Source organism: Pyxicephalus adspersus, chromosome 3 (genome assembly GCF_032062135.1).
Source record: "Pyxicephalus adspersus chromosome 3, UCB_Pads_2.0, whole genome shotgun sequence".
NCBI lineage: Eukaryota > Metazoa > Chordata > Amphibia > Anura > Pyxicephalidae > Pyxicephalus > Pyxicephalus adspersus.
In genome coordinates, this window is record NC_092860.1 from 79,616,901 (window position 1) to 79,630,961 (window position 14,061).

The 14,061-nt window shown below is 36.7% G+C and overlaps 1 protein-coding gene across 2 annotated transcripts in view; it reads left to right on the forward strand.

Annotated features, from left to right (window-relative positions):
* Positions 1 to 14,061, forward strand: part of FRAS1 (Fraser extracellular matrix complex subunit 1) — a 251,450-nt gene that overhangs the window by 204,473 nt on the left and 32,916 nt on the right. The window contains exons 41-49 of one of the 2 annotated variants that reach the window (XM_072405386.1): positions 2,336 to 2,468; positions 5,278 to 5,468; positions 5,872 to 6,025; positions 6,890 to 7,153; positions 8,155 to 8,343; positions 9,217 to 9,336; positions 10,288 to 10,467; positions 11,037 to 11,161; positions 12,063 to 12,203. In XM_072405386.1, coding sequence (XP_072261487.1) covers positions 2,336 to 2,468; positions 5,278 to 5,468; positions 5,872 to 6,025; positions 6,890 to 7,153; positions 8,155 to 8,343; positions 9,217 to 9,336; positions 10,288 to 10,467; positions 11,037 to 11,161; positions 12,063 to 12,203 — 1,497 coding nt within the window. The remainder of the gene's footprint in view (positions 1 to 2,335; positions 2,469 to 5,277; positions 5,469 to 5,871; positions 6,026 to 6,889; positions 7,154 to 8,154; positions 8,344 to 9,216; positions 9,337 to 10,287; positions 10,468 to 11,036; positions 11,162 to 12,062; positions 12,204 to 14,061) is intronic. The other variant, XM_072405387.1, reaches the window with a different exon arrangement.

Consider the following 14,061-nt stretch of genomic DNA (forward strand, 5'->3'; position numbering starts at 1 on the left):
AGCACGTCGATGGAACGCTTGTCCGCGCAGAACACCGTCATGTCGTCCATGTAGAGCGAGCACTTCGCTTCCCTTCTGTCTGGACCTGGTGCGGTGATCCCTCTGATCTCTGGGTTCCGTCTGATGCATTCGGCGAAGAGCTCTACACAACAGACAAAAAGAAGATGTGACAGAGGGCAACCTTGTCTGACCCCGGAGAGGACAGGGAAGGGGTCAGTCTTCCAGCCGTTCACCAGCACTGTGCTATGGATGTCAAGGTACATAACGTTAACATATGAACAGAACATGTCGCCGAGACCATACTTACGGAGGGCTCCAAGCATGAGCCCGTGGGAGACACGGTCAAAGCCCTTCTCCTGGTCAAGACTGACCGGGGCGGCGTGGATGTTGCGGTCCTGGATGTAGTGGACCGTGTCTCTAACCAGTGCGAGGCTGTCCGCAATCCGTCGCCCTGGGATTCCGCAGGTCTGATCCGGGTAGATGATCTGTCCGATAACCTTCTTTAGCCGGTTGGCCAGTACCTTGGCGAGGATCTTGTAGTCCACGTTGAGGGGAGAAATGGGACGCCAGTTTTTGAGGTCGCATTTCTCGCCCTTCCGCTTATACAAGATCGTGATCATGCCCTCCCTCAGCGATGGCGGCATTCTGCCCTCCACCGCCAACTCCTCTGACAGCTCGAGCAGGTCCGGGCCTACGAGATCCCACAGCGCTACATAGAGCGCTACCCCGCCTAAAGGATTTGACGGCCGAGGTCAGTTCCTCCATGGTGAGGGGAGCGTCCGTGGACGCTGCTCCTGCAGGATCAAGGGTGTTGGTGATACCTGACAGGAACCGGTTCGCAGCGTCGTCATCTGTTTCCTTGGGTGAGTAGAGGGTCCGGTAGAAGTCGCTGACCACTTCCATCACCTCTGACTTACCTTTCCGGAGTGTGCCGGTCGAGTCCCGCAGCTCGGCGAGGGGGGTGTGTCCGGAGTGGAGCTTCCTGAAAAAGAAAGAGTTGCACTTCTCACCTTTCTCGAGGTGCTCCACCTTGGAACGGAAGATGATGCGCCTGGCGTCCTCCTAGAAGTGCTGTTTCAAGCGCTTCTTGGTCTCTTCCAGGTCTCGCCTAACGTCCTAGCCGCTCTTGCCATACCATAGGTACACCAAATTTCAAACTTTCCAGTTTTCCCTTTTTCCACTGACGTAGACACTCTACACAAGTTTTGCATACCATATGGACAGCCCAATACTTATCTTGGTCCCCCAGTTTAAAACCAAAATATGCAAGATATGCTTGTTTCACAAATTCTGTAATGTTTCATAGTGTTTTTGCTAGGAATATTCACCACAAATGTAGCAAAATACATTAGGGTCATTTAAACAACTTCTTCTTGAAGAACTCATGAAAATAATGCTACATTTAATATAAAAAATGCAAAACATTGGTGTAAAGAAAGATTGATAATAATATGCTGTGTTAACATTTGTTGTTGGTAAAATCGTCTATTCCGATTCCTGTATCACAAAAACTAGAGCCAATTCAATTAAACCGATGTCATTTCTGGATTCAGCAGACCTGAAATACACTAAAAAATCTTGGCAAGTGAAAAAAATATTTTTTTGTTGAGCTGTGTATTTATCCAGTATTTATATAGCCTGACACAGCACTTTATAAAGTCCATTGTCATAGTACTAACTGTCCCTCAAAGGGGTTCACAATATATTGTCTATACCATAGTCATATATCATTAATATAGTCTAAGGACAATTTTTTAGATAACCTAACTGCATGTTTTTTTGGGATGTGGGAGGAAACCGAGGTACCCCGAGATAACTCACGTAAACACGCAAAGTGAGAGTGCAGAGTGCTAACCACTGAGCCCATTTCGAACACATTTCATTTTCCCCATGTACATAAAAAATATAAATTGTATAGTTATCAAATAAGGTTTTTTAAAATAAGATGTTTTATCAAGCTAATCTTTTTTACTTTGTATCTAATATACATAGATAGATAGATAGATAGATAGATAGATAGATATAACAAATATAATTTTGCTTATTCCCTTGATTGAAACCTTCAATCTTCTTAAATAACATTGTCCCTACTTCATTTACCTATAAATGATTCTGTTCTGGTAATACTATTTGACAAGATTATATTTCACTCTCTTTGACCGATGATCCGTAGCTGAGGATATTCCCTATCCTTATTTTGCATGCAGGATGGCCTATAAAATAAAAGCAACCTTTCATTTCACCTCTTACGTCTTGGTAAATTTCTTCTTCCCAGTTTGTTGTATTTATTTTGATTGATTTTAAGTAAAGTAACTGTATCTCTTTTCATGTGCAGGTGGAGAAAGGAGGACGAATTCTTCTTTCCTCAAGTGACTTGTTGCTCCTAGACCCTGTACTGCTGGGACCTCAACTCAGGATACACATAGTCACTGGGCCAAAGTTTGGCTATCTTGAGAACATAAAAAATGGTAATTTTTTCAAGTGCTGAAACAAGATGGAGATGTATTTTTTTATATTTGTATGAGCCTATCCCATGTTTTCTTTATGAAAGATTTTAAGGGTAATCTTTAACTTTATTTGTACACGGCCACATCAATCTTGATATAATAGCAATTTGGTAAAATACAACATATATGTATTGATGAAAAATTGTGCCAAACCCTCTTGAGGCAACCTATCCCTCTCATGACATTTGCTAGCTTTGAGAATTAGCGGAGCACCGATGAATGTATTTTTTAGTAGAGAGATTTATGTGCTTTATTGATAAACGCACTGAGAGATCCACTTTGTCCATACATAAAACAGTAATGCTCACTTTTTAAAAGTACTTGGATAAAAGTTTCAACATAGAGATTTTTTTGTAAAGTGAAATGCCAGGCAAATAACTAAATATTCAATTGAGGTATATATTATTCAGGGATTTTACCCTGTCAAAGAATGTATTTTTTGGTGCAGCTCCTAAAATTTACACTGCTTTGCTGAACAGCACAGTCTTGGTGACATATATTTTCTCTGCTGCAATTTGGCTTAGTCACCTAGTTGATCCTATTCTGTGAACAAAGCATATTGATGAACTATCACCTCACTCCAAACCCCTCAACTTGTCAGCACGATTTTTAAATCACTCGGTAACTCCAACAAGACCTCCTACAAACTCATTTCTAAAGTTCAGCCCCTTACTTTGGTCAATAATAAATCAAGCAAAGTGCATCTATCTCCTACTACATTCTCTGTAATATGAAGTAAATATGAATTTTTAGTATCAAGAATGTGTGTAGTAAGTTAGGGATTTCGTAAAACAATGGAAAAGCCCCTAACCACACTAGTGGCTGACGATGCACAAGCCTTAAGAAAAATTGGAAATTTCTATTTTGTTTGTTGCTTACATTGTTAAGAAAAGTTATTAGACCCAAAAGTTATGTGTTAGGTATACACGGTGCCTAGTAGTCTAAATCAACCACTGACCCCCTCCAAATTTTAAAACACCTGAGAAATGTAGTTTTTTCCATCCATTTTGGGGTGTGTCAGTACCTGGAAATAAAGTTTTAGGAGAAGCTTCCTTTTTTCCTTAAAATTCATAAAGTCTCCGGTTAATTACCAGAAGATCTCATCCAAAGGCATTACCCATACAATATTGAGTAGGCTTGTCACAATACAGCTCAGCGATTCAAGCTTTCACTAAAGAGCTTATTTACACTTTTGGTGTCATACATCCATTAGTGCACACAAGTTTGGGAGTTCTATCTATTTCTCCCCTACTGGTTCTTTTTGTAGGGACACATTGTGAATAGACACAAGTGAATGTCACTTCAGTCAGACAATCTTATACTAACTCTTTACATTGCAGATGATTGGGTATTTATTAAAAACACGGGTTTATCATATATATTGTCATTTATTTTCCAAAATGAACACTTTTCAAGGTGAATTATAACTTTTCTCAGTGAAAAGATCCTTTAGTATATATCTTTAATAATGTAATCCAATTGAGGTCTTATAATTCCAGACAGTGGGGTTGATAGAGAAGTAGACTATGTTACTTTTCAACGGGAATTTTCGCTTTTCTTAGGTAATATAATAAAGGTAGGTGAAAATTAAATTTTCAAAAAATACCCAATTGTGTGCAAATAAATAAAAAAAGGGGGTTTTGCTTGCACATATTAATTGTTGTTTGCCCAGCTTGACTTTATTCACCAAGTGAAATGTTGCCAAACATCCTGTACTCAGTCAGACACATTGAGAATAATTTTCTAAAGGAATTTAGGCTGTTCACTTACTAAGATGAATTGTCACCTTGCAAGAGATAATTCATTGAATTTGGAGATGAGAGTTCAGTTTGCAAAAACTATTCAATCACATGCAAGGAAATCTAAAAAAGTGTATTTTTTTCGTGAACATGATTAAATGTTTAAAGTCAGCAGAGCTTCATCTCATTTACTAAGCTAAGAAAAATATCTCTTGTAAGAAGGTAATCTACAGAATGAATAGCCAATTTTCCTTTTGAAAATCAGCCCGATTGTCCACATCTTCATCTTGGAGTAAGACTGGGTTATTCTTAATTCCTTTTTTTACACTACATAAAGTGGGTGTTAATTTGTCCTAATAACTTTACCATAGAGAGACATCCCCTCAATTATATGGAAATCCACTGTGCCATGGATAACAGTAGGATGACAAAATTCCGTATATAGGTTTTGCTAAGGCTTCTAACATGTTCTACAAAAACATAAAAAATACATTTGGTTTCAAAAATGTTCCTTCAAGAAGTGAATGCTTATGGTTCCCCTTGACTGAAAAAGTCCAATATAGCATCCTTTCCAATCAAAAACAGCATCAGCAGCTTGTGGCAGCTGTGTATCCAGCAAGCCTGTTTGCTGGAATACAAGCATCTTCAGATATGATTTTTGGGTACTGAACCATGACTGCATTGTTCTTGAATGCTAAAAACTGTACTGTATAATGTACTGTATACATGCACAAACATAGCTTGGGAGCTAGACATTATAGAATTTATTCACATAAGCTGAATAGAGGGCATACATAAATAGGCAATGACCGTTACAGGGATTGATGTGAGAGTTTTTGTTTTGATGTGTATATGAACTATTCTACTTGTGTCTAAATGATCTGTTCTGATCTGATGATCAGCAAATGCCTCCAGATGAATTTCAGACAGATATAAACTGGCAGCTAAAACAGTTCCTCATTATGTATAAAAGCACCATGTAGAGTTTAGCTAAAAAAGTGTTGTACCTTGTCTTGCAATCTCTTTAACAGGTGGTCAAACTTTTCTAGGAGGTCAGATGGGCTCAGACTCTTCATTTCCAGTTCAGGATATCATAGAAAACCACATCTATTATGTGCAGAGTGTTCTTGACAGCGTGGAGCCAACTGTTGACTACTTTAGTTTCTTTATGACAGATGGAAGTAGCCAGTCTGAGGTTCACAATGTCACCATCACTATAGAGGTAGGTGTTAGAGTTCAATTTGTGCACCATTTTATTGTAGTCTATTTTAAAGGGAATGACACATAAAAATCTATGTTTTATATATATTCTAGTATATAGTACAAATATGGAGAATTATAGTATGTATTTTAAAACATTTCTGCTAATCATTGCAGAAATCCTCCACATGCTTAGCTTGCAATATATGGTTACACGCTGAGTAGTATGATACCATATGCCCAGTTTATGCCCATAGTATTTACAGTGACAATTATTGAGATGATTTCCTGAAACATATGAGTGGCACATATATTTTAATGTGGGCTTTTAGTAAATGATTTAAAGTTATCAGTAGATGTCCAGTGTGTCATGACTTTGTTAAACAATAATTTTTTCTTTCTGTTTGCTTTCATATTTAATGTAGGGAAAGAACGATGAACCTCCTCAAATACTTGTCCTACCTGTAAGTGTTCAGGATAATGCCGGAGCTGTAATAAGGAACACTTGTTTAAGTGTTCAGGACATAGATACACCAGATAATGAGCTGATTTTCATTGTAACTAAAACACCTCTACACGGTAAGCCCAGAGCCATAATAATGTATACTTTACATTCTTTAACTGCTGACATTCACAGTTTACCTGGTATTTTGGAACTTTTTTTTGTGTTATTTATTCAGTCTGAAATCTGATAGCTGGCTAAGGGGCAACATAGTTTTTATCTGGGACCCAATGATAAGCGGGTTCAATTCTCAAAACAGTCATTAAAGCTGACATTATACTGTGTGGGTTATCTTTCACCTTGATAAATCAGTTATATTCTCTTTTTTATACATACATTGTATACCTACCTACCTAACAGTAGTTGATTTGTAAAGTGGGAAGAGCCTGTAGAACTGTATTTTAATCCAAGATTAACTAAGGCTGCATACTCGCCCTATCACCCAAAAGAAACGGTTGTGTTCGTTTCAGGCAGTCCTCTGAGGTTGCTTTTTGATACACCTATGCATGTCAATGGAGGAGACCACAATAATATCGCCTAAACCAGTCAATGGGGCCGCCAATTGGCTATCATGGCTATTATAATTTAAATCATGAATGGAATTAATAAACCTGTGTATTTTGCTTTAAAGATGAAAACTTTACCTGTCATTAACAAATAAATCAAGCAAAACCAATCCAATAATCGCCTGTAAAGGGGACCTGCCAGCATATTCTATTTTGTTGTTGTTAGTTATTATTAATATTATTCTGTAATTGAAATGAAGATAAAATTGACTTCAAGAAAGGAAAAGGGGGTTAGTTTTAATCTTGATAAATTGATAATAATAAAATATCTGCATAGTATTTATGTTGATTTTTTTTCTTTAGTTAAACCTAATTACTGTTTGTTGAATATAAATGCCAAGAAAATAAATGTTTCTTTCTTGCGCACTCCTATAGGTAACTTGCGAAGGAGGCAGTTCTATTCTGAACCACTGGATAATGGGCGCATCCTGTCTCAAGGCTCTTCCTTTACTTACCAGGATGTTCTGGATGAACTGATTGTGTATATACCTGAGGGTGGAGCTACACATTCTGATGAGTTTAGGTTCTCTCTCTCAGATGGTCACTACACTGAAAGTGGAAGACTGCAGTTTATTATTGAGCCACAAAGGAAGGCATCCCCAAGGATGGCAGTAAACAGAGGCCTGCAGATCTCAGCAGGTATCCAAAGACTTTAAAGTTTTATAGATATATTTCTGTTGAATATTTCAATAAAAAGTGACTTTGGTATGCATGACTTCTTCTAGGTTTTCTTGTGGTTTGAAATTTGTTGCAATTGCAACAATTTTATAACTTTTCAAAAGTCATCAATATGACTGGCACTGTTTTATTCTGTTTATGGCTAGTAAGAGAGCATTTGCATTTAGCAAGAAGAGACTTACAACCTAGAAAACCCCTTGAGAATAAATACATATAAATAAGCAGTAAATAGTAAAAACACAAAAACTAGCAAGCTATCAAGTTTCTCTATTTATGAAAACGAATGCTAGAAAAAGGTTTAGATATTTAGCAGGGAGTCACAAATTGTAAAATAAAGGGTTGTTAGCTATACTTTGGCCAAATGTAATAAAATATTTATATTATTAATGCTCTATTAGTGTCTTTGCCTGCATCTCTTCTTATAAACTATTATCATATACAACGATTTATTAAAGCTGTTCATGAATGGTAAAGATAGACTATTATCAATAAACCTGGGTGGTCTGCAAACCTGGAATGGATCGGTACAGGGCTTAAAGCATTTGCTAACCAATAGCAAATCTTTTTTAAGAAATGCATTCCAGGTTTGTTGCATCACCCAGGTTCCCTCATGATAGTCTATCTTCTCCAGTCTTGGAGAGCTTTGATAAATCAGGCACATTGTATCATGTTGTGCATCAGTTTGCTCTTTTTTTTGCTCTTGGCATCAGTCAGTGAATGTGCCATGTCTGTCATTATTATAGCATCACTATAAGGTTCTGTATTGTAAGGTTGTGTATTATATTGTATATTATATCCCCCTATAGCAAATTGTTAAGAATATTTATTATTTCTCTCCTATAGAAATTAATTTAGTATATAGTAACTTAAATATATCTGTTTACATTTAGCTGTTTACTTACATTTATCATAGCATAAAAAGACAGGGACCAAAAAATTACTAAATTTGTGTTTATGTCCAGGTTCAACAGCCACCATAACTGAAAAGAATTTAAAGGGAACTGACATAGATTCAGATGATGCAAAACTGCGATATGACATCAAGAAAGACCCAACTGTGGGACAACTGCTGATATCAAAGAACAGTAATCTGCTGCCTATATCCGTAAAGGGACCAATCACCAGCTTTACTCAGTCAGATATAAGTAAAGGTATAAGATTATTAAGTATATACATTAGTAGTACATTGTATGTTAACTTTGCAAATTATAGGATATTTGAAAATTTGAACTGATATTTATTCCAAGTAAGGAAAATGTGTGGCATGGGATGTTAGTCTGGGTTTAACATAATCACACTAATGAGCCATTTGCAAGGAAAGCAAAATTAGAAGCAGGGGCAGCACAAGCTACAACAGTTCTAAATAATTTAACTATTTGCCTATTTTGTTTGGAGAAAATAAATTCAGAACAAGACCTGTGGATGAATGTGAGGCTTATATCTATAGAAAATGACTGGAACCATCCCTTAGTGGTGCTGTAAATATGGCAAATGTTACTGGGTACTGAGTGACAAATATAGACAAATGTGCAATGTGTCAGATGGTGAATGCACAGCAAATCCATCATAAAAAATTCCTCTAGTCTATTTACATTGCTGTATAAGTAATACAAACACATTGCCATAAATGATAAGGAAGTGAAATTGCCAACTGACAGTTTGAATGCTGCATGTTGTCTTTCATAATTGTATTTGTTTTCTCCAGAATCCACATATTTGCGATCAGTGTTTGTTACAAAAAAGCATCACTCCTAATTACTTTTTGCAGGCTTATGATGAATGTTCCCTTCTTCTTTGATTTTCTTGTTTCTTTATCTTGTTACAAATGTTGTCTCCTCTGATTTTAAAATAAATTGTTTTATTAAGACTACACATCTGTAATGTTGTGTTTATCTGCAGTAATAAAGAAATACAGTTGTCTGATATACGCTACTTGCCAAGTAATTACTATGCATATACAGCAATAGTATGCTATGCTGCATGACAAGATTCCTAAAGTTTCATTTTAATTTGGATATTTTTAGGATACATTCAGTACAAGCACAAAAAAGGAGAATCAGGGGGAAGTTTTTCTTTAAAATTTGATGTGATTGATACAGAAGATAATGCACTTATAGACCAGACCTTCTACATAAGCATATTGGGTAAGTAATTATCCTGTTCTAGTTGTTAATGTGTATCTTCAGTCCTCACTTGTAATGGACCTGAAAGGATTTTTCAGGACTGGTCATTGTAACTGGGGCAGAAGCAAATTGCAACATTTTACAGTTGTCTATGCAACAGGAAGTAAGAGAAAACTTTTAGTTAGCTGTCCTTGACTTTAGAAAGATTTTGCATACTGGTTTGTCTCTGGGAAAAATAAAGAAGGAACACAAATTTCAAAAAATATGACTAAATTAAAGGTTTTTGGGCCTACATATTCTTTAGGGTCAGTTTCATATCTTTGTCTTGCAGTAATGTGCTGAAAACTAAAAGGCACAGCCCTTCAGAATGAAAACATTAGTAAACTGCACCTTCAGCTAGTGCCTTGTGGTGGAATACATCAGCAAACAAATGGCCAGATCTTTTTTGGTGTGATGGCATACTATTCAAAATGAATACATTGCTTTGAGTTAGCTGTATGTTATGTCATAATTGGATTTTTAACAATTCAACATCTTTCTCTAATCTGTTAAAAATGCATTTGTATTTTACATCAACATTTGCATGTTGCAAGATGTTAATCGATAATTGATTGAACAAGGCAGAGTTTTTATTGGTTGTTCTACCTATCAAAAAATAAGAATAGGAGAAATCACATAATGTATGCCTATCCTTAATGCCTACTTTTAAGATAAATCTTTGATCATAGGACAAGTGGGAATGTAGGGTGCAGGCTGTGCATTGTTTGGTGTTTTGTGGCATGTATTTTGAATATGACCGGTTCCCTTTAATTTATGAAGCGCATTTCCAAAAGACCTCTAAATTGAACTTCTGAAAACAATGCTGATATTTTATGATGTAACTTTTTTAACCTTTACCAGGGGAAGGCAGTTATTGAGTGGCTTGTAAATCTGACTGCTAAGCATGCTTTGTTGTACTCATTATTCTTGCAGAGGACAGGCAGCCTCCATCAATTACTGCCAACAAAGGTCTCACCTTGGATGAAAACTCCTGGAAGAAAATCACCACACAGCAACTGTCAGCCACAGATCAGGACAGCGAACCCAGGGAGCTTCTGTTTCATATCACTAGAGAACCTAGTCTGGGACGCTTGGAGCATGTGGGTACCCCAGGTACTGTGTCTCCTTCCCTGGATAACGTAGACACCAACACATTCTTAGAATGAGTTGTCTAACACATATACTGCTTTTAGTCACAACTGCACTTTCTGCAAAGCTGCATAAATATCTATCTCTATGTTCTTGTTGGCTTTTCAGTAACTACATTTCTACTGATGATTTATTTTGTCTTAGTTTTTTTGAAGGTCAACTCTTTCTATACATATACAGACAGTACATCAGGCAGGATATTAATGTCTAAAGCAAGATTATGAAAGTATAAATATTCATCTAGGGAGAGGGTCACTAAAGGTATACAAGGAATACACTTGCCAAGACCATAAGTAAGAATATAAAGTTAAAGAAAGAGAAAAAGAGAATTTTTGTGGCAATGACAATTCAATGTACTGATACACAGAAACAATATTTGTAATGGTGCTACATATTAACCTAGTTATTCTATGCTAACTGTGGTAAGGTAATACAAAAAGCAGTTTTTGATGTATTTTATGTATTACTATGTGTGGTGTAAGGGTTATACATGAAACAATTGTATTCCATCTTTGTACTTTTCATCTTTCCAGGTATAAAAATTAGCAGCTTCAGTCAGGCAGATCTGGAATCACGAAACATCCAGTACATTCACACTAGCACTGAGGAGAAACATGCAGATGATTTTACTTTCACGGTCTCAGATGGAGTCAATGAGGTAGAAGCAAGTTTTGTTTTGCTGTGTTTTGTGTTTGTGATATCACACGGGATATGTCAATTTGTTCTAGAGCCCTATATTGAGGCAGATTTCCCTAGATACATACATGTACCTCTGTAGTTTCTATTCCTCCTGTTTCTTTAGCATTTATCTGTCTACACGGGTTAGGTGGACTCGACTCACAGTACTCAATCTGTTCATAAACCTTCTGCCTGTCATAATACAATGCTATCATACATGAATATTGCAAATTACATTTAAGACAATGGGCCTATAATATTAAAACTCTTCAAGGCTGGATACGATAAAATTTCATCAGTGAAGCAAACCTAAAATGGATCTGGTCCAAGATTCAACACATTTTCTAGCAAATAGCAAATGATTTTAAGAAATCCATTCGAGGTTTGCTGGATCACCCAGCTTCACTGATGAAAGTGTATTCTCTCTAGCCTTGGAAAGCTTTAATAAATCAGGCCCAATGTCTTTTTTTTTGGTTTACTAACCCTTCTATACTTGCAATGCAAAGTGGGTGGCATTTGACTTAAAACTTATCTTAATCAGAAAGTGTTAACAGGGATCAGTATTATCAAAAAATATCTGGTTTTCTGTGCAGAAAATATGAGACATTTATATCTCATATATAATAATTGTGTGGCTCACCCACAATTATAAATTTGTCACAGACCTCTATGTATGATGGCTTCCCTGGGATTGCAGGTGCAGGGTAATAAATATAAATAGTATGACTTAAAAAAAAAAACAGTCTGATTGATGTTGGATACATTTTTAGAGAATGTTCATGATGAATGTCCCTTTAAGTATTTTCCTTAATCTTACTGGTTGTCTTTGACAACATGGACCTTGGTCTTTTTGGGTTCTTATGTTACAAGCTTTTTTTCAGGTGTCTCAAACATTTTACATCACCATCAATAAGGTTGATGACTCTTTGCCTGTGGTCCAGAATTCAGGAATGAGGGTGCAAGAAGGAGTTCGGAAGACTATTACAGAGTTTGAGTTAAAAGCTGTTGATGCCGATACAGAGGTAAAAGAATCATAACTGCTATAATTAGAACTCCTAGCATTTTGTCAAGCTGCAAGCTGCTTGAAGCTAAATTTAATTCACATTCCCTTGATCCCACTTTGGTGCCAACATCTTTGCACAGTATGCTTCCGGGGTTGGGATCCTCAGCCCTCTTATGCACACATGTGAATAGAAGTTTACTTATTCTGTCACAGAGGTAGGCGAACAATAATACCCTGTACGGTTCCATTCTGCACAGTACAATCTAAAGGTGCGTACACACTTCCAATTTTTATCGTTCAAAATGAACGACGAACGATCGATTGGGCAAAAATCGTTCGTAAAAAAAGTAACCAACGATGCCGACGAACGAGGAAAGTCGTTGGAAACAAACGACCGGACCGGCGGATCGGATTGGACGACGATCGTTGACCATCATTCGTGTGTACGATCGTTCGTTGATCGTCCATGGTCTGAGCATGCGTAATGAACGAACGTTCGTTCACTTCCTGTCGTGCACATAGTTCCTCTATCGCTCAAACGATCGTATCTATTTTGTGTACAATATCTACGAACGATCGTGTCGTTATCTCTATGTGCAGGATCGGTGCTATACGATCGTTCGTAGATATCGTGCAGGATCGTTCGTCGTTCGTTTTCCAACGATAATAATTGGAAGTGTGTACGTAGCTTAAAGGTTTTGAATAGGCAACAGTTAAGTCATTTTATTTGCAGAAGAGACATAACATGTGTCTTCTAAAATGAGGAACTTGGCTGCTGGTGATTTTTTAAGTTAAATTCCACTTTACCACACTGAATCATTTTTTTTTATGTAAACCATTTTTTTCAGACTGACACAAAAATGTTATCTGTTGTACAATGATTTGTTGCAATAATTTGGTTCTCCCTTATCACCCTAGCCATAAACAGATTTTTATGGAAACTATAATATATATTATTAAACAATTTATTAAAAAAGGATTATAAAAACAAAAGAAGATAGACTCGCAGGAAGGATTTTTTTGTTAGCAGAGGAAATTTTATTTTCACATCCACATTATATATGTATATAATGGGATAAAAATTTATATATATCCTATTTTAAAAATGACTGCTTGAATCTGACATCATTTGGAATTGTGAAGTGGATAGGGCTGTTGGGAAAGTGTTTTTAAGCAACTGAATGCACTTAAAAAAATTATTAAAAGTCTGGATAATGTCAATAAAAAGTAAATATGCACCTATTGCTGAACATAATTTCTAAGCAGATGCTATTTTAGGGGAACTCATATATTGGAGCTATTGTCCATTCATTTAACAGTGTAAATGGAATAGTGGAGCATTGTTTGGCAACTATAGATAATTAATTTCCTACAACAGCCTTGGATGTTAAACCATTTATTAAATGAATAAGACAAGTTAGGCTGTTATCATACAACAGTGATCTGTTGTGGGATATTTATATATTGCAGTTCCCAACCAAAGCTATAAAACAGGTCAATAAAAAAAAGAAAAATACCAGTAGCCCACATGGGCAACTACCTAGCTAACAGAAAACAAATTGCAAACAATCTTTGTCCAGTACCACTATGGCATCCTATAGACAACTGATTTGCTGGGGATTAGTTCTTATTTGCACTTTAAAGCTCCCATCAGCATGCAGCTGACAGCTTAGATAGTCCACCTTGGCTCTCAGCCTAGACATAGTCGCCAAGCCTCCCAACTCTATCTTGGCCATCAAAACTGGTGTTTTACAAAATGTTTTGTCTGACAGAAACAATACTGTATTTTCCTGACCTCTAAATCATAAAATGCCTCTGCCTGAGTGCTACATAGATCCCATCCAGAACATTTCTAGCTGTGCAGAGGAACACCCAAT